The sequence below is a fragment of the Oenanthe melanoleuca genome, chromosome 3 (genome assembly GCF_029582105.1).
Source record: "Oenanthe melanoleuca isolate GR-GAL-2019-014 chromosome 3, OMel1.0, whole genome shotgun sequence".
NCBI lineage: Eukaryota > Metazoa > Chordata > Aves > Passeriformes > Muscicapidae > Oenanthe > Oenanthe melanoleuca.
The window spans coordinates 106,626,402-106,653,008 of NC_079336.1; the positions used below are offsets into that span (position 1 = coordinate 106,626,402).

The 26,607-nt window shown below is 43.9% G+C and overlaps 1 protein-coding gene across 1 annotated transcript in view; it reads right to left on the reverse strand.

The window, feature by feature from the left end:
• Window positions 1–761: 761 nt before the first annotated feature.
• The window catches only part of WDPCP (WD repeat containing planar cell polarity effector), a 146,620-nt gene continuing 120,774 nt past the window's right edge, over window positions 762–26,607 (reverse strand). The window contains exons 16-19 of the mRNA XM_056488869.1: window positions 15,519–15,660; window positions 9,134–9,228; window positions 7,638–7,666; window positions 762–1,738 (exon numbers count right to left, since the gene is read on the reverse strand). Coding sequence (XP_056344844.1) covers window positions 1,688–1,738; window positions 7,638–7,666; window positions 9,134–9,228; window positions 15,519–15,660 — 317 coding nt within the window. The 3' untranslated portion in view covers window positions 762–1,687. The remainder of the gene's footprint in view (window positions 1,739–7,637; window positions 7,667–9,133; window positions 9,229–15,518; window positions 15,661–26,607) is intronic.

The window sequence follows — 26,607 nt, forward strand, 5'->3', positions numbered from 1 at the left end:
AAATCCCCATGCAACCCTTTTTTTTTTTTTTTTTTTTTCCTGGACAGACAGGACTTTTCCAAGAAAACCATGTGAGGATATTTTTTTTTTTAATGAAAAACAGTAATTTTAGGAAACAGCATTCTGGACTTTATGTACATTTTGAGTATCACTTCCTGTATATTTTTAAGCTGAAATCCTCTTAGCATGCAAAGTAAATAGATTATGATATACTGAAGGATTAAGAATCACTGTCTGGTGTCAGATTAATCCCTCATATAGACCATCACTTGTACTGACAGAAATATGGCTGCAATTCAGCAAAATAGCTGTATGGCAGGGCGATGTGTCGCAGCCTCTTAGGCAGAACAAGCCCCCAACACCGTGGCCCAGCGCTGTGCCGTGTGTTTTCCAGAAATCCAATTTCAGTCTGTGGGACATTAAAGGCACGCTCCTCTCCAAGCCTCGGCTCTGCGTGGGGAGGTGAGGCAGCAGCTGCTCTGTTTCAAAGCTCTCTTTATTTGTTTTTCCCTGTTGAGTGTACAAAACCCTACGGGCTGCAACCCCTTGGCTCCCTTCAAACCTCAAACCAAAGCATCTCTTCTGAATAAACGTGTGGAAAGGTGTAGATTGGGATGAAGTTCCGGAACAGTGCAACCAAAATCACTCATCAGGCAGCAGAATTTTGATTCATAGGGGAAAAGGGACTGCAAATATTTTATTTAGACAAAAGCAGAATTTTTGTTAATGAAATACTTTTTATGGCTTATGGGTTTTGGGGATTTTTTTTTTTTTTTTTTTCTGCATGGTGCTTTAATTTTCAGTCCTCTGTACAGATTTGTTCACCACATAAAACCATCTTCAAGAAGCTCACTGGCTTTTTGCTCAAGATTAACCCACACATGTGCCTAGGACAGAGCACAAAATAGCTGTGTTCCTACACTCTGTGCTCCATCAGGTGGTGGGAGGAAGGACCCATGATGATGCTCACCCCTCTCAACTGCCAGAAAAAAATAGAGAGGGCTGGCACAGGTTCCCTTCTCAGTGCATTTTCTCTTTGTGGTTAGAGGAGGCAGATTAAAATCTGGACTCCAATGGAATGATGCTTAAGAGGCTCCGCATCTTTTTTTCAAGGCAAAATAATGGTTATTCAACTAAGATGATATATCTAGATATGAAAATTGAGAGCATTCTTTGAAAAATGCTGCTGACTGTGAAAGGCTGCTCTTTCACAGAGGTATCCTGAGTGAAGATCTTATCTGCTGGTATCTCAATAGGACGGTTTTCAGAGCCTTAAGTGGAAATTCAAATCTACTTCCAAGTGAAGATTGTAAAAACGTATAATGCATAGAGAATTATAGACTTTCTCCTGAAAAGCTTATGGATTCATCCAAGAAACCCCACCAAATTTTTCAGCATTGAGTTTGTACAGTAAATAGGGATTGGCAATTACTCTTTTTCTTGACATAGTTGATGAAAATATCACCAAGTTGTGCCCTCCACAAGCAAACACAGGGCACTTTGTGCATGGACATATCAATATGAACTCAGAAATAATTTGGAGGTCTAAGAACAGGATATTTTCTAAGCCTGGTGGTTTGTCATCTGCCAGTGGTCGGATCCAGGGCTGGCTGGAAGTTTGCTGAAGGACTTCCCATGAGTTTCACCACCTTGGTGAGGTTTCCTCCTCTCTGCTTCGGCAGCTCAGTCACACCAGCCCGAAGTGCACAATTTGGAGAGACCCACAGTCTCCAGTCTCCTGTGGGGGAAAGACAGGCAGGATCAGGCAGGCTGCAGGGAGAGGCACTGGGGGATGGAAACACAGGTATCAAAATACTACCCCAACCCAGGGATAAGAGACAATTGTCCCACTGTCCCACTTTAGCCTAGGAATGAAGGATGTAGCCCCAAAATGGTGAAGCCTGGCTTATCATTCAAGGTAAAGCATTTCTCATCTGTTTTTAAGCCCCTTCACACCCCCTGCCCCAGCTGTTCCTGGGAAAAACCAGGGGCTGCAGCTCCAGGGACCAGGTATGGTGTCCCCTGGGAGGTGAGGGGCTGGCAGCTGAGGCCCCACCTGCCTTTGAGACCCCTCACCTGGCGCTTGGAAGCTTGTCGGCAAAAGTGAAACTTTAGGTTTTTGTTACCTTTTAATTAGGCTGGGTTAATGCCAGTGTGTGGCCAGCCAGGTTCTAAAGTGGGGGTGGCATTTTGCATTCCTCACACAATGCAAATGTGTGATTTAAGCACAACCCCTCATCCTGCTCTCTGAGCCTCTTCAGGGTGGAAGCCTGAGCCCTCTGGTTTTGCAAGGACAGGGTGATGGGGAGAATGTGTGCCACCAGCAGAGGTGATTTCATAACCCGGGCTAGCGTGCCTGCGAAATGCATGAAATGCTTTGCCTTGGAAAGCGATGTAGTCTAGTGAGTCATTGCTTTCTTTTGAATTACAGATGAGTAGCCAGCCCTTCATGATGCAAAGAAAAAAACTAGGTGTGGAGCTGGAAACAAAAGGAAACGTGTGTTTGTCCTGTCTCAGGGGGCAAAACACACCGGCTGGCGTGGGAAGACAGGGTGGGCTTGGCCCCAGGAGGCGGCTGTCAGGGCTGTGCCAGGCTGTGGGAGCACTGGTGAGGGTGGACAGGACTCGTGTGAGTGACTCCCTGGCTCCTTGACTTCAGGAAAGATGAAAAAAAAATAAAAAATCTCCAAACTCTTACAGCTTCACAAGGAACCTTTACCAGAGCAGCAGCTCCATCTCATGGCATCTGCACTTCAACACAGAGATAGAGATCTCCCTCCAAACCAGCATTCCCTCCACGACCTTCCTACCTCAGCAGGGAGGGAGCAGTAAAAGTGCAATAGCTCCAAACAAGCTCTGTATGGACATGGAGCTTCTAGCCCATGGCTCAGCTCTTCCCTTGCAGGGAGATGGTGAGAGGTGGCCCTGGCAAAATACAACACCTTGTATTTTGAAGGCAATATGAAAGTGTCCCTGATGTCCCACTCAAACCAGTGCTTGCATCCCAGATCCCACCAGATTATTCCAGTGTGGAAATGTGAAGCACAGCTTCACCACTGAGACTTCTGCTTAGTAAGGCACCTCTCTATTCAAGGAGACTATGAAGTGCCTTACTTGGCAGCAGCCCTCATGGTGGGGCTGTGTGTATTTGCCTTGAGTTTTGGGTGATTTCAAACATTCTGTGGGTTCTCCTTGCTTTCCAAACAACATTTGTTGGAGGCTTCAAAAAATGTGATTTTTTTTTCTTCAGTAAAGCCTTGAGGAGTGTCAGTAGTTGAAGGTAAGGAAGAGGTGGCTCTTTTGTTCCTAGAGCTGTGTCAGGGACTTATGCAGAGGGGTTTCTGCTGGTCCATGCTCTGGGGATGAAGAGGGTAGGTGGGCAGGCTGGAAAAAGACTCCACACTATCTTTGACCCGGTAAGAGTTCAAGGTGATTCAAGTAGGTCCCAGTTGCTCAAGGTGCAGGCTCTGGAGTGCATCAGGTGGGTATCTGATCTAGGTTTGTGATTAGTGATTGGTGCCTCTGTCTGGGGAGATGTGAACAAGAACCCAGCCCTGCAGATCTACTTGCTTGCTTTTAAAAAAATACTTAAAAATCTTATTTGCAAACCTCTTTGGTCTCACTAAAGAAGACCTGGTGGTGTCGTGTGGGAAGCCTGTGATGTGGCATGAAGCTTGTAGAGGTATTTAATGTTAATCAAAGGCTGAAGAGTGGTAATGACTGGAATCCTCCTCTGATATCTGCATCTTTTCTGCTGGAGCACCCCGGCAATAAAAGATACCGTAATAATTTGATGAGAGTCAATTTTCATTGTGCAGGAAGAGGGCTGTCCAGGAACAGGGGCAGCCAGCACTGCAGTGCTGCTCCCTATGGTAATGAGCTGCTAGTCCTCCAGAGAAGGAAAACATGAATATCCTGACAGGAGAGCATCTACTTGTGCCCTGGAGAGTTCAGATTGTGGGGCTTTTCATGGTAATGATGTGGTCCCGCTCCGGCAGCGAAGGGAGGAGCGGTATGGGAAGGCACACCCTGTAATTGAAAAGCCACTAAGTCATCTCGGACCTGCAGGGATAGCAGGATGGAGGTGGTTTGCTCTGTCTCCACAGGTCTGAGGCAGAACAGAGGATCCTTCTACTCTCCTGGAGTGGGAAATGCAGAGAAACCTCTTCCCCGCGCTGCTGTATTGCTCCCGGGAGGCTACGCTTTTTCTCCTGGGATTATTCTCAAGGGCATGATGAAGGTGGGAAAGGACAAGAGTGGGAGAGAGGAGAATAAATGAAGGAGCCCCGGGAAATTATTTTAAACACCTGTTTTATTCAGATGAAGACTGCCTGGTTCCAGGCTGCAGGAATGACTAGGTGGAAGGACATGCCTATTGCTAGGATCCATAGGTAGCACTCCTTTTCACTGGAAATACCTTGCTTCCCTTGAATAGCATAATACAAAAACCATTCTGGCTGATAGGTATTCAGATGAGTGATAATATATTAAAATTATCACCAGGTAGCCATAAGGAGCCATTGGCTTCAGTATCTTAAGTTGCCTGGTAGAAGACCAGTGTCTGGTCCAGGAACAAGAGAGCAGCTGACATTAACGTTTTCCAAAGGGTCCTGGTCGTACCAAGGTAGGTCGCCAAGGTGTTTGGAGCCTTGATTTCACTGGTCCAAGTCTAGGTGCTGCTACATGGAAACATTGAACTAATCTAGAGAGTTGTACAAGATTATCAAATCCCAGAATAACACAGACCAGGAGGGACCTCTGGGACCACCCTGCTCAGAGCATCTCACCTCCAAGATGGAACATGAACACCAGATCCTGGCCACTCCAAATATTGTGGATGGGATGCTCACTTCTCATTTGCTTCAACCCTAGTGCCTGAGGAGCCATAACCATGCAAGCCATGCACAGGGCAAGGAAAGCTGCAGCTTATCCTCATTCCTCCAGCCTCTGTCCTCAGCCCCACCTTTGTGCACAGTGGTGGGATCCTCTGGCCAACCCAAAGCTAGTCTGGCAAAGCCACGTAGACTGCATTTGTCCTACTGTTGGATGAGAACACCTCAGCAGCCCTTGCCCACCATCACCCTCACACCATAGGGCTGCAGGCAGGACACAAGTGACCTGGGCTGGTGCTGGAGGGACAGAGGTGACCCCCAGGGTAGCACAGTCTTGCCTCTGAGCGACTTCTAATGCTTTTCTCCAGAAAACAAATCCTGTTCAACAGCTTGAGCGCTGCTTGGCTGTGTGACAGCCAGCTGCTCTGGCAGGTCACTGGGAACAGTTTGTTGCACGATCTCTGCAGTTTCAGGGAGGAGAAGCTTCCTCATAGCTGAGAGCAGCAGCGAGTGAGGAGTTCATGGGCAGTGATGCACCTACAGAAGACAGGCCCATGCCAGATCCATCCCTGCTGAGGCCTCAGTGGCCACTTGCTCTGGGAACAGGTCATCTCTGGCTCCAGCTTTTCCCCAACAAACTGGCAAAGGAGGGCAAAGCAAATCCTCCAGCTCACAGCTGCAGGGATCTTCCTGCAGAATTGCCTGTGCAAGAAGGGCCGGGTTTTGGGTGTGCTCCCGTTGGGTGGCACCAAGCCCAGTATTGTGTGAGCTCCCGCTGAAGCAACATGCGGGAAGTGGTGTCGGGGGATGCCAGCCCGGGGAAGCTGCCAGGGCTGCAAGTGGGACCTCAGGAATGGGCTGTCCATCACGGGGGTGGTGTCCAGGGGAAGAGCTGCTGATGGTGGATTGGGGATGGGTTGCACTAAAGCCACAGGTCAGTCCAGCTAGAAGGATCTTCCCTGATTTGCTGGGTCCTGGTTCCTGTGCTGATACCCAGCTGCTGCAAGACTTCTGAATTTCCACATGCCATTAATAGTCAGGACAAAATGTTGATGGGAATGTGTTCTCAGAAGCATAAAGTTAGTGTTACATGGATGGCTGTTCTTCTCCAAAAACTGGTGTGCACTACAGGCTCCCTTTACCCTGCCAGCCATCTTCCTCTGCAGTCCATGGCTGCTGCCTCCCTTCCCTGGGTCCAGAGCAGCTCAGATGGAAATGCCCCATTTTCCTGTGCACAAGCAGCTCTATAATGTGTGCTGAAACAAAACACCTACTCCCAGGTCACAGAGATCACACTTTGACCCAACAGCATTACCACTCAGTTGCAGTAACTTCTTGGAACCAAAGAATGCTTTAACACTCCCTTGGGTAAATTCTTAATGGTGTGATGGCAAAGTTTTCTTCTGTGCATCACTCTCCTTATACACCATGAATGTTTGGGCTTGTGGGTTTTATTGTTATAGTCCAGAGATTCCAAATTATCTCAGTTTATTAATCCAGCTGCTTATGTGAAGGCAAGGAGATGTCCCACAGAGCTTGGGGAAGGAACAGTTAACTGCTGCTAGCCCAGCTGCAAACCCAGGGATCCCACCAATGTCTCCAGACCATCACTGCTCCTGTGCTTTACTTCACTCTGTGTCCTGAGGCCACCAAAATCATCCAAAGGCCGACCGAGAGGTCCTGTGAGATGAGACTTTCCCCCTGGTGCGACCCTGACGTGGTGAACTCTGGCACCTGGTCCCCAGCCCCTGCCCATCCTCCACCCGTGCAAATGCACAGGGGCCCGCAGGAAGCTGCAGAGGTGGGGCCGCTGTGTGTTCTTCCTCAGTGCTTCAGGACTGGTAGAACAGCTCTTAGAGCACAATTTTACTTGGCACAGACTGGTTTTGTAATGAAAGAAATAAATAAGTGCCATCCTGCTCTGCTGGAAGGTTGAAGTGTTTCCTTTCTCTCTTTTTTTTTTTTTTTTTTTTTTTTAATGATCTGTTTGCGCTGAGGCCAAACACTGAATACTTTGGCCTCAAAAATAAAAGTTTGAATAGGAATTGTAATTGGGAGGAGGCTAAAACACAGGCACCCTTGTGCTTTCATCCATGCTGCCACAAGATTTATTTTGTCATTTGTTATATTTTATTATAGTTTTTCCTTTAAAGTAGAACTGAGGAAGCGCTGCGTGCTGCTGACTCACCAGCTCTGGAGAGAGGCTGGCCCTATATATCTGTGCTCTGCCTGCACCCCACTGACTCCCCACCACCTGGGATCCCAAACCAGGCCAGGAGGGAATGTCCCTGCGGCAGATGAAGGACATGGGGGGCAGGGTAGGGTTTCCCTGCCCACATGGGACTCTTCTTCTGATCTCCCCCCACAGTGAGTTTCCTGCAGGCTGGAAGTGTGTGAGCCAGTGTGGGAGAGGGAGGGGGACACAGGCCTGGAGGCTGGCAGGGTGGGAAGGGATAGACCACCTCTACTGGCAGCACCTCACCAGTTTAGAGTTATTATGAAACCCACAGGGCAGCACCTCACTCCTTTCCCCTGCAAACTCCCTCTTGGAAGTGCCAATCCAAGTGCTGGTTAGCTTGTTAGATAAACACGGATGGAGGATGTGACTTTTATGTGCTGTGCTCAATATGAAGCAGCAGGTGAAGCCCTACTCTAGCAGAAACATAAGGGAGCATTTCTACCAATTCCAGCAAGAGCCCTGCAGGCAGACAGCTTGCAGGGACAGGCTTGGGGAGTTTCAGGAAGCTTCAAAATACAATAAATAATAATAAGCAGAAATAAAATAATAAATCAGAAATGGGTTACCTGCTCTGAAGGAATGGCTCTCATATTTCCTTAAAAAAAAACCAACAAAAACACCCACCATGTTATTTACGTTCCATTTAACTCACTGAAAAACCCAAACAAACAGAGGTATTAGGTAACTTTAACTTTTTTTTGATAAAACAAAGCTATTTTATATCATGTTATTGAATGGACGACTTGAAATACTTAATATATTGCTTATACAAGTCTACACACGCAGGATATGTATATTCTCTCAAACACCACAGCAAGTTAAAGCAACCATGATTTTTGTGGATGAGGCAGTGTGTCAATGCAAGGCCAGCAGCAGCTCAGGGATGCCATGCAGTCCCAGCTCTGTGGAAAGCTGTTGCAGGGCTGGGATGGGCAGCCTGGGAGGGTTGTAGCTGCAGGACACCTCTCTCCCTGCAGGAGAGCAGCCCTGGGGTGGTGGGGCTCAGCACGGGCTGCCTGCCCAAGTGCTCGCCTCCTGTCTTGGGAGGGCTGTGTGCTGCCAGGCTGCTGCAGGAGCTGCTTCAGGATGAAGCTTCATGTTACAGCTTGAGCCAAATTAACAGCTGCCAACATCAAAAAGAAGTCCTGCTGCAGGCAGTGTCCTTCTGCCCCTCGCTTGGTGCTGTCTGTGGTGTCTTCTAATCCCCACACAGGTCAGGTTGCTTCAGAATGGACAAAAGCCCATGGGAAAGAAAAGTCACAGCTTCTTTTAGCTCAACTAATGTGCTGTCAGCTCCCTGCATGGTCCTGAGAATGTGGGTGGAAGGAGGTGGTGAGGGGGCAGCAGGACTGTCCCATTAGTGGCAAGCTGCTAGTTCAGCTTCACTGCAAGGTGGAAGTGTGTCCGTAACTGGCTTGTTTGAAATTCTCTCTTTCAGCTGTGGCTGTAGGAACCACCTGGCCTCCTGTGCCTGGAGACTGGCTCCATTCCTACCTATGGGACACCCGGACAGGGCAGGAGATAAAAGTCCTTGTCTCGCCCCTTGTGCAAACACTCTGAGCTGTCTCTGCCTGGCTGCCCTCACGGGACAGCTCTTTAACCACGACCTGCTCATGCTGGACTGCTCCTCTGCTGGACTGCTGCACTCCCTGGGCTCTGCTGTGGTGGGAATGCCAAGCTCTGCTGAAGCAAGGCAGCTGCCTTTGCTTCCTCTGGAGCCCCGCAGGAACCGCGGGCACTGCCGCTTCCCATGCCATGGAAGTGGGGAGGCTCTGCTGCTGCTGCCTCCTGCACAGAGCCACAACAGCTGGGAGGAACAAACCCTGCCTGTTTGTGTTAAATCAGGGATACTGCTGCAAGATAAGGAGATTCAGGTGTTTGGCTGACTTATTCTACTTTCCATGAGCCAGTAGCTGAGTCGTCCTGCCTTTCCCTGCCTGCTAGGAATACACAAACCAAGCTCATGCTGCAAAACCTTGTTTTTTCTCCTGGACCCAAATGAATTACCAATATTTCTAGCTTCAGCCCCCTGTACATATTTGAAAAAGACTGGTTCACTTACCTCCCTGGCTGCTGGAAAAGGTTTTCTTGATCAGGGAGGTGGTGCAGCCATCTACTCCAGGCTCAGTGTCCTCTGCCTGTCTGCGGCTGGTGGGTCTTGGAAAGACAGAAGTGATAAATGGGGAGGGAGCAATTACTGCAGAGTTGGGGAGACACGCAGAGCAGAGCAAAGCTGTTCTGTTTGTTTGCTATCTTTTAAAGTATACAGCAGCCTGTGTAATTTCCTGGCTACAAACTGCAGCTCTTTTCTATCAGATGCCAGTAGGTTTGTTGACTGAGTGTCAGTAGGATCACTCATTTGGCCATGTAGTCACTCCAGCACTGTCCTGTCATTCAAAGATGAGGTATAAAGCTGGTGTTTTTTTGAGTAATTACAGTTTTGTTAAGCAGGACAGGCTGGGGATGTGCAACACACATAGCAGGCACCAGGCACTGCTGGCAGCCCTGCACAGAGGAAGTTGGGCAGATGCCAGGAAAGGAAGATATTAGACCCAAGAAACAGCACTAATTTTCTGAAATTTTTGTCTCTACACCACTTTAATCAGTGAAATCCCAGTTGTGAAAGAGATGCAGGGAGGAAAGCATCGGCTATGTGTTATGGAAAATGCAGATGAATTTTTTTGGGGGGGGAGGTGCAGTTTGCTTTTGGTTTTGGTTTTTGCTAGTCTTGGTTTCTTCAGCCATCATTAATCTCTGCTTACACAGGCATGTGGAAAGGCAATCCATTCCCAGTGCAGTGGAACTGGAAACCTGGAGGCCGCATTGTGCCATCTTGGCTTGCTGATTTGTTGTTCGTCCTGCCATCCACAACCTGCCAAGTGCTCAGTGAAGTCCAAGGGAGCATTGCTTTCATCAAGAACGAGTCAAGTAGAGAAAATAAACTAAACATCCAATGCCAGGGCCAACTGGGAACTGTTTTGGGAGGATTCTCATAATTTGGATAGCTTTTCCTCCTCTGTGGATGTAGTCATGTTTGACTTAAGTAGAGTTTTACTCAAGGCTGGCTTTAGGTATGACAGTGGTGTAGCTGTGAGAATAAAAATGTGAATGCTTTTGTGCAGCACCCCATTTCTTCACTGCCACAGTGCAAAATCTCACTCAGTTTCGATAATACAAATAATACATTCCAGGCATAAAAAGCCCTTTATTGCTGATGAGAATATAAATACTTTTTAAAAAAAAGCTGAGATTTTCCCCATGCCTTTATTTTCCCACTACCAGCTGGAAGACAGCTATGCAAGCATCTGGGTGGGCACATGTAAAGCAACTAAAACCACCACTCCTCATCAGCTTTCTCGACACATTTTTAAGCTGCAGTAATGCACCTCTCCCATCACACTAAGCTTTATTGGTTCAGTATAAGAAACTAAGAAACTTCATTGGAGACCAGATTATGCTGGTTGCAAAAGCAGGGGGATTCTTCTGCTCTTCAACCCCATTATCTCCTCTGCAGTGTCTTGATCTGCTTTCTTACACGCAGCCTCGGATTCTGCCGAGACCCGCAAATTGCTTTTTTGGCTGCCAAATTGCCATAACCCTTCTATTTTTATATTTTAAAAGAGCTTAAAACCCTCCATCCTCTTTGGATGTGTCTTTAAAATTGACCAGTACTGGGAGGATTTCATGTATATCCAAAGGCTTAGAAGAAGATGTTACCTCTACTGAGCTTCTAGTTTTACAGTCAACAGACATGAAAAGCCCAGTGGGGATAAAAGGAACTTAACCAGTTCTGTCTAATGCATATAAATCTACCTAAGAGCTCAAGGCACTGGAAGTACTCAATGCACTACATTTATCTGAGTCTAAGATACAGAAATGGGTCTTCAGCTCACATGCCACATGTCCCATTTTGATGCCAAGTTAATATGAATTAAGAGACTGAGATGAATAAACAAGGTCAGTCTGGGCTGGGCCAAGTTGAATCAATGTAAAATAATTGTCAGTATTTTCTGTCAGCAACGCTGGTTTATCTTGGCTCAGGATTCTCGGTGCTATAGATTATAAAATGTTTTCAGTGGAACAGTTGGCAGACATTTTATTGATTTTTCTTTGTTTTGTGAATGCTGGAAAAATTTCCATTAAGTATACACACCATTCATGTGATGAAGCCAAATTGCTTTTTCAAACTTTTCTTTCTTCAAGTGTGCTAATGCGTTAATACATTAGCAATCTAATTTAATCAAGAGGACCTTTGTCTGGAATCAAGAGGCCATGGAGCACACCTTGATGCATCTTGAGCACTTACGGGCTAAGAAGAGTTAATTTTGTATTTTCAAGGTGCAGTATGAACACTGACCAATTAATTTGTCCCTCTGAATTCAGTAATGTATTATCTCAGTTTTACAGATGTAGAAATTGAAGCCATCTACATCTGCCTGCTCTTGCATTCTTGAGGCATATGAAGCTCCTGAGCTGAGCAGTGGCAAAGAATGAGAAGGAAGAGAAGAAAAGAGAGGGAAGGCTGCAGGCAGGAACAGCACTGGATCCAGCTGAGCTGCTGGATCCCACTTCTGACGTGAATTTCCTCCTCTACATCACCACATCCCTGTATCACACCTATTAATAGAGTTAACTTGGAACTGAAAACTGCTTAGGCAGATAGAGCACCTGGTAGGATTACATCTGGACCTGGCAGATGTTATTTCTCAACCTATTTTCCTGCTATTTCAAGACTGGGTTTGCTTCCTGGTTAAGGATGTCTTTTGAAAAAGGTGGAAGCCATAATAGTGGTGAACGCTTGCTCTAATTGCACAGAACAGTAAAGTAGGAGTAAGAAATCCATTTAATGTTGCTTTTTATGTGACACACAAAAGAGGATCTTGTGGGATAACTCTAATTCCCTCCCTCTATGCTGATTTAATAAACAACATACAGATCTGAAAAATATACAGACATGCTCATGAGCTTAAATAAAAACTTTGTAGAGAAGAAGGAATGTGTGTATTTTTAAGTACATAACAAGAAAGTTTTATGATAAAAATCACTGTGATGACAAGCATTTTTGCCTTCCATCAGAATAATTTGTACTAAAATAATAGATAGCCTAATTAAAATGGGAGTAGCTCTGGTTTGGGGGATGGGGACTAGGTAGATAGAAAATGAGCTAAAAGCCCCTCCAACCCAGCTTCACACACATCCTGACACTGCCAACAGACGGAAGATATTTAAGTCCACAACATATTATGGTAAGGAAAGAGAATGACACACTGGTGGGAGGAAACCCACAATGGCAGCTACCAAGGCCAGTAGCAGAGGAGTGAGTACAGTCATGACTTGTGTGACTCTGGTGCCAGACTCTGACATGGTCACAGGCACTCACTGCTTGACTCATCCAGAAATAAGATGTCTCACAGGCAGTCAATCAGCTCCTTTGTGTGGCTGAGAGGATCAGCATGCTACCTTGGTCCTCTGAACAACAGCATCCAAAATATTCTCCTCAAGTACAGGCTTCTGCTGCAGGGCTATGCTGATCAAAATGCTTTCATAAACAGATAACAAGAATAATGGGAGGACATAGGTGACACTTGGAAGGAGAGAAGGCAATGGTCAATGCCAAATGTAAGCCAGAGGTGAGATCTTTATCTTATAAAATTATTCACTGGACTGTGCATTGTTGGTGGATTTTAACTGTCCTTTTTATGTTAGAGTAAAGAAAGAAATCAGGCAGCAGATGAAACACTGCTTTCTGGAATGTTGTCCTGAAATCTTTACTGCCCATAACTTCGTGTGTATGTGTGAACAGCTCAGAAAGCTGACTACAGTTCTCTACTTGCAGGAAGATCACTGCTGCTTTCACAAAACATGGAGTTAAATCAAGAATAAGTTCTTAAAGAAATAAATCCTTGAGATTGTTTTATGAATGATTATTTTGTTTCCAGCCTTTTCCATCCCTTTTCTGGCCCTGTATTCATCCAGATTATGGCTTTCCTGGTTAAGCAAAGGAGATGATGATGTGAAGTTGAAGCCTGAAATCACACAGCCTGAAAACTGGGCTTCAGTTACACATATGCAGACATCAAACTCCTTGAAGGGCATCAGAAACAAGGTTTTTTAGGCAAGTGAAATATAAGTGTCTTCTGCTAGTCTTCTCAGGGCCCTTTGCTTGCAACTTCTACCTAGATGTAACTCATGAGATATGCCTCAGCTGTCCCAAGAGCTGAAATACAAGGAAGAAAGAAAGAAGTGCTAGAGATGAGCTTCCAGAAAGTTGAGTGAAATGTAGATTTGGGACAGCATCCGGGTCTGACAGGGGTGGTTGTGTTAGAAATGCAGTAATGTAGTAATTGGTGTGACTAGCTGGTACCAAAATGTAAAGTCAAGGCAGTCTCTCAACAAGAGGCTCTGAAAGAAGAAAGAATAGCCATTGGATACTCTTGCTGAACAACTGCAAAGTCCAGGTGTGGTCTCTTGCAGGAACTTAAAGAACCACTGCTACCCAGAGGAAGCCAATTACAAGCCCAGAAGTCTATGATAATTCTAGAGTATCTGGGGCAGAGAGATGAAACACTGCAATGACTGCAGAACAGAAAACAGCCCTATTTATGTAAGGTCCCAACACTAAAACTTCCCTTCTTTATAGAGATTTCTTCATGTGAAGTCTGCTGCAGACTTGGTAGCAGATGCATTGTTGGGTGCTTGTAACCATCTGTGGCTTTCTTTAAGCACAGGGAAGAAGTTGCTGGAGTCACCTGTGCCTCAGCAGGTGACCTTCCCAGCTGGCTGTGTTGTCACAGGGAGTGCCTTTGAAACTTAAATTCTTGTTGGCAGGCTTCAAGCAGCTGTGGCCAGCTAGGAGAGCCATGAGAAGTTTTCTTCCAGAGCATCGAAAGCGACCACCGAAATCTCCGGCCTCTCCCAGCGGAGGTCAGCGGCATCTCCAGGTGTCTGCAGGCGGAGGAGCTGGGGCATGGGTGGGAGCTTGCTTTATGCTCTCCAACCAAAAGCTTTGGGAAATCCCAGCAGCTTATGCAGCTCTGGCAATTGCAGGGAACCACTCCTGGGGCTCAGCAATGCATGGTGACCCACCTGGGTAGGCGCAGGCCAACGTGGTCAGGTGGGGAGCCCAGGAGTCGGGGCAAAGTTGAGCTCTCAGCCTCTCTCCCAAGACACCTGACGAAGGCAGACGTGGGACTGCCAGAGATGGGTGAGTCACAGCAACCTCCAAAAGGAAAAAGGTGAGGGAAGGGAGGGAGGATAGCATGTTTATACCTCGGGATCAGAGGCGTGTTGGGATCAGTCTCGGCTGTGGTGCGCTGCTAAAGGAGCTCCTTTTATTGGAGCGCTTGGAGAGCTCTCTGGAGACTGTCTTTAGAATTTGCCCATATCAGTGATATCTTCATCCCAAAAGTTAAGAAGGAATAACTGTGCACTGTATTTTTTAAAGTCAGGCCCACCTCCAAACCCATTAGATAGCTCAGAAAGCTTTAGAAAGTGTCCTGTATTCTAAAAGTTGTAGGCTATGTATAAAATAAATACTTTACAGTTGGTAAAATAAATGCAACACTGAATACTGAAAAAGCTCAATGTCCCCATGTGAGGGGAGACAGAAAACTAGTTAACATACAGATTTCCAGAAAGAGAAGGAAATGTGTGTTTTGCCCACATGAACTGGGTATGTATAAATGGCTGGGATGAATGTAATGTGTAACTTCAATGTCATACTCACATCAGATTTACTAAAAACATTCCTACAGACAGTAGGCATAGAAAATAAAAATAAGTTGACACACTACACATTTATATACTCTCTGGGAACAAAAACTGTTTTTTTCTTTTCTATCAAGAATGCACAAAGAAAAATAGCAGAAACAAATGCTTTTGAATCTTTGCAGAAGGACTGTGTCTTTCTAACTTCCTATCCCTTGCAAGGTCATGTGCAGGTTCACTAGGAAAGAAAGTGCTGGAAAAAATCCCAGTTATCAAAACTGTTATTTCTCTTATAGCTAAGTGCAAGTTCTTAATCGGTTTCAGAAGAAGGGCACTCTCAAAAGATCTTCCCAGGGATTTTGATATCAGGCTAGTGATGTCCTTACAGAAATCTGATGATGTCTGGTTTTCAAAAGTTCTGTTCACCACCTGCAAATGTTAATTTGATGCATTTCCATTGCTGTATTTCTCTTTTCTCCATATTCAACAAGCAAGGCTGCCTTTGCCCAAACGATTTAATTAGAAAATGGTTGTGTCAGTGTGCATTAGAAGCTTGCAAACCGTCTGTACTTCTGGAGATTTCTTTGTGTCTATGCTGTGTCCTCTGGGCTTCTAGGTTTTTCTTAGTTCTTAGTGTGTTTATATTTCATTGTGTTTACAGTCATGATGCAGACAACAACTGAAGTTGTCAGGAAGGTTCAGAATATCAAACACACATTTTGAAACTATTCACAACTCACCTGTGGGAACAGCTCTGCACTGCTGGTATGTCGGCAGGGCTGGGAGCAGGAGGGTTGCACCCTCCTCCTCCTCCCTGCTCTGGAGATTGGTCAGTAAAAGCTTCACAAGATGGATCTTCCTCATCTGACTTCCCAAGAAGTTCTGTTAAGATGAATCAAGATATGGTATCACACTTACTTCATCTGAAAGTACCAACCAAGCTGCCAACCATTTGCCTTGCTTGCCCATAAGGACAAGGTTGTCCTCTCTTGCAAGGGATCAAACTCAATGGAAACCCACATGCTATCACAGCTTTCCCCCTTGGCTTTTCCCTTGAAAAGGAGGCTAAGTAGCCAATGACCAGCAACAAGAAACAGGTCCAAGAGTTTTTGAAAGACAGAGATTGAGTGTGTATTGTCTGTAGTTAGCAAGGAGGGAATACTTTCTCTAAACAGTCATCTACAGAAGGTCCAGATGTCTGCCAAAGGCTGCTGCATGAGGACTTCCCTGTTGCCATAGAGATCAAAGTCTTATCAATTGGACTAGTTCCCTAGAGGGGTATGTGTAACTCATTCCTTTAAAAATAAAGACTTTCCTTAGCTTTTTCAAAAAATATTTTAGTTCACAATCAAGACCTGAAGTCTTCAGTAGGTAAAGCATGGGCATCCAATTCACAAGTTCCAGTCTGAACCCTGTGGTAAAGGAAATTGTTAAAAAATATCTGAACCACTTAAAAATACAGAGGAGGAATTGCATATTCTAGGTGTGAGACTTAAAAGAAATAAATAAAAATTTTAATCAAACCGCAGGCTAGCAGAGTTTGGATTAAGGAAAAAAAAAATCCTGTTACAGATAAAGACTTTAAAAGATTTTTCTCAAAATTGTTAAGATCCTTTTGCATTTTTTCCTCTTCTAATCCTGTTCTTCTCTCCTTGTTCTCTGCCTCCTTGGATCCTGTATAAGCTAATCTGCATGATAGCCATGGTGGCACCGTGGGCAGCAGGGAGGATGTAACACCCTGGCGAGTGTTGCCACGCTTGGTTTACATTTTGTCTGGAGACCCAGGACGCTCATTGGCTTAGGAGGGCAAATCTCGTAAGCGTTTCTGAACCTCTGAGTCTAAAATCCAACACCGTGGAACTGCTGTGGACTATTCCTGCTCTTCATGCCACCTGAGTATTACTGGCATCTGTGGTGTGAGGGAGGGTGAAGTGTGGCAAGGTTTGCTTTCCCAGGCGGCTGAGGTTGTCTGTCTGTGCTGCTGGCTCCCACGTGGAGCAATGTGGGGAATGGTTGAAAATGGCCAACTCGGTTGAAGGCAGCACACCTCAAGCATGCACACCACACTACAATAAATAAAGGTGCTAAACCAGGACTGGTGCAATTTCTCCCCCATCTTGAATAAAAACATCCAAACAGAAATAAAAGCAGAGGAGAAAACAAGTGTACAGGCAATGCTTTACGTCTCAGAAACTCAAATCCAGGGCAAGTAAGGGAGGTTTCTCTAGAGATCCTCGTGGTAGCTTGCAGAATGAGAAGCCAAGAGAAGGAGAGGAACAGTATTGAGAACTTATAAAGGTTTATGAGAAGCTGCTTTTTATATCCATGAAGAACTCTGGGAAAGCGCTTAAACAAAATTCCTGTTGATGGGAAAAAAATTAGAGAAAATCCACTGCATGTCTTGGGGCACAAACTTTGACAGCCTCTGCTTCCAGTGCTCCCACCTGGAACTGAGCCTTTGGTCCTGAAGAGCCTCCCTCTTCATTTGGCCAGAGTTTGTTAAGAAACAGAACGTTAACCCTTTGAATTTGCAAAATGTCAAAGCTCAGATGTACAGTGTGAGTCAAGCATCTGTAATTCATTTTTCTTTTCTCTTTTTCTCTTTTTCCAGTTACTCAGTAACATCTAAGGCCTACATAACTTACCCCCTTAAAGCTACAAATTTTCACCAGTATATGATGTCCATGACTTCTCCTGGGCTACCACTCCTGAGGCTGACCCAGCTCCAAGGAGTGGGGACATTTCAGAACATAAACCCCTGAGACATGCTGAAAGAGGAGTACGTATTGAGAAAATAAACTAATTAGAACTGGGTCAACTTTTTCTTAATCTCTTTCCATCACACTACTGATCTGTGGTTTTTTTTGCCCCTGCTGAAAACCAGCACTGGGAAAATCCCAGTCCTCACAGCAATCACTTCAGTGTAACTCATGCACGTTCTCCATATGGTACCCAGTAGCTTTTAAACATGGAGTGGGCTAGTTTGGATGTATAGAGTCCTTGTGTGCCATATTTCTAATAAATGAACGCTAAGAGCAATTAATTATAGCATGGCCAGTGACTCTGATATTTTTGTGCTGTGGATGTTGCACAGCTGCACCTTGTTAAATAATGCTACTGGATCCATGGGAACCTCATGGAAAACAGAGCAGTCTGTCATCTGCAAGCACATAACCAGGGAAAGAGCAGGGTTCTTACCCACAGGAGTGCAAATAGATTTCTCTGCACTTTCATATCTAAAATAAGTATCTGGAACTGACCTCAAGTTATGAGCATTGAACCTATTGTGGTCTGGGGATACACCTGCAGTGTGGATGTCAGGAGTGGTTCAAAGCCACAAAACCATCAGATATGAGCTATAGGGTAAAGAAATAAATATTTTTGTTGTGGGACATGGACTCTGCTCCCTGTGAGAAGTGCTAAAGCAGGGAAAACAAATGCGCAAGGAACACTGTTTAAACAACACAGCCCTTCCCAAACTGGAGGCAACATATCCCACCTTTAATTAGAAAGGGAAGGATTCTGACAACAATGCCACAGACCTGGGAGAGGGTGGTAGTCCTCATATCTAGATGAGGGCTCTGGCTAGTGTTTGGTGCTTGATAGAGACCTAACTTTGTGCTAGAACTGGAGAGATCGTAAGTTTCACCTAAGATTTTGTATTCAGGCAATCCGAGATATTCCATTGCCTTACTGCACAATAAACTCCTGCTGTTCAAATTCTAAACTACTATTTGCTTAACATCTTAAGATCTGGGGATTTCAATCTGAATTTTAATTTCAAAAATTTGAGATTTGGTATTGTGCTAATGTTGTGGTTTCATCATTGAAGTAATTTACCAGATGGACTAATATGAATCTTTAGTGCTAAAAAATATTTTTAAAAAATCCCATTTGTCGTGATCAATATTGGGATAGTATTGTGTACACTCAACCACACAATGACACAATGCATATTCTGCACTTCCAAAATTCGGTGGTAATTGCTATTGCTACATCTCATGCCTGTCTGAAAGAGCCAAATACCTTTCTTTACAAGCCCACTGAAAGTTCTCCTACACTTTAATGAGCAGGATGCTCTCTAGGTAATGCATGCAGGTGATGAGATATCACGCCTTGCCTGCTCACACATCTGTCATTATTTAACCATATCTATTCTCTTTTGAATCTGTGTCTGCAAATCGGAAGCTGTTTCCATTCTCCAGGATTTTCCACCGGACTTTCAGGGATAAAAATGCATTTCAAAACGTGCAGATCCGTGGTAAAATGAAAATCTCCTTTTAATATTGTTTGCAAAATTGACAGCTCTACTTAACAGCAGCCATTAAATTATTTACAAAGTAGCAGCTGCTCTTGTAGCAGCCTTTTTTGGGCGTGAAAAATAAACTAGTTGATAAGTGAGAGATAAGCCATTTGACTTCCTCTTTGTGTGCCTGGCATGGAGCGCAGAGCCAATTCTGTACAATCTGATGTTTACAGAGCAATCCTCGTGTACGACCTCCTTAGGCAACAGGGACACAAGAAGCCTTTAAAACGCTGAAGCAAGCATTTAATCAGAACTCTTCATGCTGATCTCTGTAAAATTCAATAAGTTCAAAAAATGTAACTCCTTCTAAAGATAAAATATCGTTTTTTTGCTTCAGGAATTGCAAATATATCCCAAAGAACTCCCGGGGAACCACACAGACTTCAGCCACATTGCTGTTATACTAAACAAAAAAAAGAAGTAAAGAATAGCCTTTTTCCAAGAGAAACAAATCAAGGATCTGAAGAAATGCAAATAGTTAATTCAAGTGAGTGCTGTAGAAGAGTAGAGTTTACTAACAATAACTCTTTTTTCCTTTTAGGCATTTAAACAAATCCTTTGTTTTTTCTTGTCTAATAGCTAATTCTATGTAAATAAGTTCATATCTCCTCTTATTATGCAGTAACTTTTTTTTTTTAAATTTAAGTGGTTATTTTTACCTGTTGAATTCAAGCTCTATGAGATTTTGGGGATTTTTTAAAGGCAAATAACTGCTGCAGAAGGCATGAGATTGAGCATGATTTCACACATTATCAAGTTGTGGTAACTTAATTCTATCCCAGGTTTTCTCAAACTATATGAAGTTATTTTTAAAGCCACTGCATCAAATTCTTCTGGTATCAAAATCAGTGGGAACTTTCATTGCTGATTTGAGTGTGGTCAGCTCTTTTTCTGGCTACAATTGATCTCCTGAAAACATCTTTCTAAATAAACATATTCTAATAAAATTATTCCATTTCAACAAATTCCTGCAGGGAAACCGCAGAGCTTTGTTTGTGAGCGTGGAAAAATGTAACTCTAAACTTCTTTGCTTCTTCTGGGCTAGTTTTCCATGGATTTTTATTTTTAGATTATTTTTGTGTTGCTTTGTTAATTCCCAAGGCTGACATGTATGCATTTGACAAATACAAATTGGTTGAAATATTGGTTTTACAGTACTTCTTAAACTCATGGAGAACAGCTGTTACTGCTTAGAGATCTGGATAAGATTATTCCTGAAATTAAACCTGAATATCTCACAGTTCTGCTGTTTAACAACTTGATGCCTGAGAAGATAAGGCACTTCAATCACTAACAGTAGAATCAATCCTTAAAAGTAGCATAATGTATCATAATTTCAACAGTTGGGTAGTACTGGTATTAACAGCAGCAAAACTGTTTTAATGAGTGTGCCAGAAAATTCAGGAATTAATATAAAAATTATGTGATAAAACTAAAGAAGTAGCTAACATTTATAAAAAACTGCTTTGTTTGGGTTTTCTTTGTTTTTTTTTTCATAGTGTAGACAGTTGTCCTTCATTTAGCAGTTTTCTGCAGCTTGCTGTGAAACCTGATTGTAAAATATTCTGCGAATGGAAATGCTGAGTCTTTACCAGCATTGGCTGAGATTTCCATCTCTGCTATTCATTTGCTCTGCTAGAATCATACACAAAATTAAGCTAACCACTTTACAGCCCAAATAGTTAATTTTACATCTCCCTGGAGCCTAAGTAATCAGGCTCCTTAGGAACTACCCTAGCAGTGCCAATATTAATTAATTTTTAAAAAATTAAAAAAAAAAAAAAAAAAAAAAAAGGAGGTGTGTCTTACAGGATGATCCAGATGTGGTAGTACCAAGCCATGATGAGTCTCCAGCTGGAAGAGACTGAACAACCAAGGATTTGCTTCAATTCCAGGCTGTCTCACTTCAAAGGCTTGCTGGTGTCTCAGCTATAGAGATGCTGCACCTCTAGATGTTATCGTGTTTCCCAGCCCGTGTGAAGTCTGCCGGGCAATCCTGGCAGTGGGTGAGCGGTTCTCCCCTCCCTGTGGATGCCTGTGAACCAGCTGGAGTGCCAGAATGGCTGCTACTGCTCAGTAATTACAGCAGGCACAGGAGGGAGGACAGTCCTGGGGACTAGGCAACGTCTTTGGTGAGTGATGCTTTAGACACAGTCTTTATTTATCTTTTTCTTGTTTTTAATTTTTTTGTTTGTTTGTTTTTTGTTTTTTTGTTTTTTTTTGTTTAAATTTTAGGTGACTCTCTAGAAATAGCTGCTCTAAAACAAAGCTGTGGAAAAGCTGCTGGCCAGCAGAGACATTCCCATTGTTTGGGGCGAGGGCTGCAGCAGTGGAAATGTGGGCGCGTGCTCCCGAGCATCCCAGTGAAAGCATTCAGGGAAGATCTCATTATTCATAAGTGATGCTCCAGAGACTCCTCACAGGCAAAAGCGCCTCTGGCATTGCAAGCCCCAACCCACAACGGGCAAAGCCGGCACTGCCGAACCTGCGTGTTCCTTCAGCTGCTCTCCAGCGCAGGGGCACACCCTCTGCTTGGCACTTCCAGCTCAGGGACCCAGCTCCTCCACTCCTGCCTTCTGCCCTGCAGGCATCCAGAGCAGGGAGAAGTGCCGGCCAGACCGGAGGCAGGTAGGCTCCAGGGAGAAGAAAACCATTTCAAGGGGTTAATTGAAAAAGACAAATCTGCAAGCACGAGATGCAGAATGGGAGCCTGCAAATGAATGCTGCCAGCTGGAAGCTGGCCAAACTGATAAAGCAGAAAAGAAATTGAGGGTTAAATGTTTTGGATGCTGAAGGCTTGGAGTTCAAAGAGGAGCTCAAGGAAACTCCCAGCCACCAAGTCCATACAAAAAGGCTCTAGGCAAACACAAGCCTTCTGCCGGACAGATTTATCCTAAACAGTTTCCAAAAGCCAGTGGTCCAAATGAATGGTTAAGGGATATCTTTCAGCATCTGGGAGCTCTTTTACAAGGAAAGATGATGCCCACGGGTGAGCTATGGCTGAGGGGCAAAAGGAGTTGCTTTCCACAGGGAAGGGAATGAAAAGTGCATCTGCCCACACTAGGTTGGAAGAACAATGTGTAACTGTGGATGTATTTTCATTGCTTGGTAGAAAAGGCAGAAGGGAGGTGGTCCTCCAGGCCAGGAGGTGAGGGCAAGGCTGGAGGTCACTCTGCCTTCCCAGGAGCACCAGCTCCTGTCCACACCAGGAGTGGAGTGCTGATGGCAACTAATTTTCTACCAGTTATATAAAGACTGAAGGATTGAAATAGAAATTTTTTCCCTAAATCCCACGAGGAAAACACTTTGAATTTTTTTCCCCAAAAAATCTGGTCTAAGTCTGAATGGGCTACTCTTTTCTATGTGGATTGGGAGCAGGAGAGCCACCTTTTTCCACTGGATCAGGAAACTGGACTCAAAATAGAGTATGGGACAACTGGTGATGTGTTTCTCTGATAGAACACTCTCTGTGCCAGCCCCTTCTCTTGTCATTTGGTCACAAGGACTCTGCATTTCCCATATTGTCCCTCCTCTTTGCAACCAGCCACTTTAGCACCTCAGAAAGTTTCTGGTTTGTTTTTTTTTTTTATCAGCTCCTAGTGCAGGAATTGTATTTATGGATGGGAAAGTAGTATCCACACTTTTTGAGCAGGTGCATAACTATGCCATAGCATTGGAGCAAGGCTAGAGTTCAAGAGTTAGGTAATTTTATCTCTCTCAAAAAGGAATTGCCTCAGACCAGTTAATTTGTCAAGATAACGAATTGCAGCAATTCTCCTCATTTGGAGCTGGGCCACTAACACTGATCTGAACTGTATTTAAACTCTTGATGACAGAGACTGAAAAAGATATTGCAATACTGGAGGTACAGGTTCCTAAAGCAAAACTCTCAGCTGGAGCTGAGAGGCAGCAAGGGCGTGCGAGTACACATCCTGCATATCCCTTAGATATGAAGAAATTCCCTGGGGCACCGACTCTGGTGCCTGGGCAGGCAGAGTTCATCTTGAAACTTTGGGAATGATTGAAGTCCAAGAAGGATAATGTAGTACCCATCAAGTCTCAGTTTCTGCAATATGAGATAACACAAGGAGAATTCTTACCTCCACCCTTCCAAATAAAGATATATGCCCCGAAAATACAAATTAGAAGTTATTTAAAGCTTTCTGGTAGCAGCAATAAAAACCCTGTGAGGGCCTGATGCTGGGATTCCCATGGCATTGTGCTCTTGTATGTCAAGTATGGTTGCTGCCATATTTTTCTTTTCTGTGCCACAGCAGGCATGAATAATTTTGGAGGAGAAGCAGAAGGAAGATTCAGTGAAAATGCAAGTCTAGGCCAATGACTGTCCCATTTCTGATGAAAGTTAAGTAGACAGAATCAGGTAAAATGAAATTATGTATGTTCTTGTGCCAGACCTTCTCCTCTGGCTGCCAGGTATTCCTTCCTCCACAAGAGAGACATAGACCAGAATAAATCCTGTACATTGACTCAGGGGAACTGAAAGGAATCTCTGACTCCTGCCTTGCACTGGCACACCCTCTCCAAGAAAACAATGGATTGAAAACAAAATTGGCTGTTAACTCTGTGACTTCATCTGTGCCTTAAAAAGCATCAAAATGAGAAATTTTGATTATTATTTGAATATTATTTCAGAATACTTCTGCTCAATGGCCTGCTTGGGAATGAAATTACTTTATTTCTTATGATATGCAGAACCATAATTTTCTACCTATAAGTGCACTTAATTTAGAAAAGCAAAGTGGCTTTTATTTTGGAATAAGTGCATCCACAGGCAGAGTTCTTTCCAAATAGCTAATCTGGTCACTGCCACATGTAAACAATTTATGTAAACATAAATCGATGAGGATGGTAAAGAACTCATGAAGGTATGGCCTGAGACTCCTTACTCAATTTGCAAGCACTTATTTAGACCTATCTTCCTCAGGGCTATTATGGTGATCAACAGACCTTACAGAGAGGTAGGTTCAATTTAAACAACATAGTCATATCTTTGAAAAAGAAATGAGCTTTTGACAACTGCTGTCCCCCAAGTTCCAGGTCTGTTTTACTTTGGTTGATCCTCACTTTTAAATATCTGTCAAGTGGTAATCTAGGATTTAGTAGATCTCAGAATTGCTGATTGCCCATAGGGTTGGGTCTAAGGCTAGTAGGGGGTGGAGGTGAAGTGTGTGCAGCCTCTTCTAGAGCAGGTGAGTGGCTGGTAAAGGGTAACTTTACATTGCCTGCAGCTGCTTTCTTGGCTTTGGCTAAAGCAAACACATCTTGCTGTGTGCAGACTGCAAGGAGGGGCTTAAATGCTAAGGTAGAAAATTGTGGAAAGAACAGATCTTTGCAAGATGGGTTTTCATCTTGCACATCGTGTTGGGTGCTTATGTCTTTTTCTTCCCAAGCCTTTTCTGCTGCTCGAGTGCTCCTGGGAAAGAAAGGGCCACCTCAGACTGGAAATCTGGGCTAAGGCTGCTCTGACTGTGTTTGCCATGGCTTAGTGTGTGTGTCCATACAGTGTGGCAGCAGCAAGAGCTATGTGGGAGATGCAAAGTGACCTAGATCAGCATTCCTAGTTCCTGCAGCCATGCTACCTGTCCTGTGCAAGTGCTGTGAACCAAATACCAGTCATGTTAGAGACTGACCTTGTTTTCTTGGAGAAACTTGTGTAAAAATGGATATAACAACACTCTTGACACTTACCTCACAGGATGTTGTGAAGCTTAATTAAATGTGTGCAAAAGCATTTTGAGATCCTTAGATGAAAGAAGTTTTTATAAATGCAAATTATAATAATTATGGCTAGTAACTACCATCAACTACTGAAACAATTAATTCAGGTTGCCACAGGCCATCACAGCAACGTGTGCAAAGAGGAATCAGCCATTTAATGACATATATGTTGTGTGAGAACTCAAAGCCTTAAAAATACTGTAAACAAAGAGGAAAAAACTAGACACTCAGGGATTGCCTCTGAGGGTGCTGTTGGTGGAAGTTTCCTCAATTGTTTCCATCACCTCTGTGTTTGCATTGTGATTTGTCCCTAAAAAGAGCCCACCTTAAAGATTGCATTACTGGGATCATTTTATCTTTTACCTATGATTCTTACATTCAACATTGCAAGAAAACTGAAAATGACTGCAAACACCTCGGCTCACAGAAATTTGGAAATACATGAATACAAGTCTGTTTTTGGCTAATTCTCCCTTCACCCAGTCCCCCTCTTCCCACACACACACTCCCCCCACCCCACATCCCCAGCCTACTTACAGCATCACAGAATAGACTTTGGCTACAGGGCATTATCCAGCTGACTTTCCAAGGGGGAAAACAAAAGCCAAGCAATCAAGATGTGTCTGGCCAAATATTTAAAGGCCCAGTGAACACATTTAGTTGACAACTGACTGAAATCTGAACCATTTTGTTCAGCCTTTCTTGTTGCTTCAAAACTGATTTGGGCTTAAATAGCTAAAACCTACAGGTGTTTAAATGCTCCCCCTTGTCAGTAGAACAGCCTCATCAGATATGGTCTGAGGATGCAGTCAGACTGGAAGAGAGATCCAAAGACCCCACAGGTGAATCCCAAAGAGCAGGCTAGCCCACCTGTGGCCCTCAGGCTTGTTTTGCCTGCCTTTAAAGATGAAAATTCAGAGAAGTAGGAGTTACTAAGCACCCAACTTACCAAAGTAATTAGGCTAAATGCACTGCAGCTAGAAATTTAAGCAATGCACTGAATTCAATTTGAGAATTCATGGATGTAAAACTGAAACCTTTAACATTTAACCTAGCAGCAAATTAAATCAGCTTTCTGACCAAGTGAAAAATACTACACTATTGAAGTTTAAAAAGTGTGAAGCACACACCTATTAAAAGGAGGGTTTTTAGTTTTTCTTTTAATGAAGAAAAGCTTGGGACCAGTTAGTTGCCTAATCCAAATAATGAAAAAATGGGAATACTACTATAAATAAAACCCAAATTAAAAAACAGCATTGCTTTCTAACCTCTGCCAGACTAATGTATTTGTAGTCAATGGGTTTTACAGAAAAAAAAAATTTTACTCATGCTGGAAGGTTGTGTGGACTAAGCTTACTCTGATATCAACAAGCTTAATGTGTACCAAAACTGAAAATTCTTACATTCTTTTTTTTCAGTCACTTTAAAAGTACTGACTTTAGGATACTAAGTTGGTAATGTCTCAGGTAAGTTTTCATAAAATGAGGGCCAAGTTTTTACGGGGTTTGTGTGTGTCTTTGCATAGAAAATTAGCAACACTGATGCAATGCATAGAAAACATGCTACACAGCTGGCACCAGAATGTTTTAAACCTGCAAACCCTCAAACTTTATTGTGATGTGTATATATACAAACTGTGCTTGCACACACATATACACACATACACATATTTATATACACACACACAGGATATGCACAAGGGTATCCTGGAATCTGGAATCACAGAATATCCTGTTGCTAAGCTCTCTTAATGACACTTACACAGTGCTCTGCTCAATGTCTTG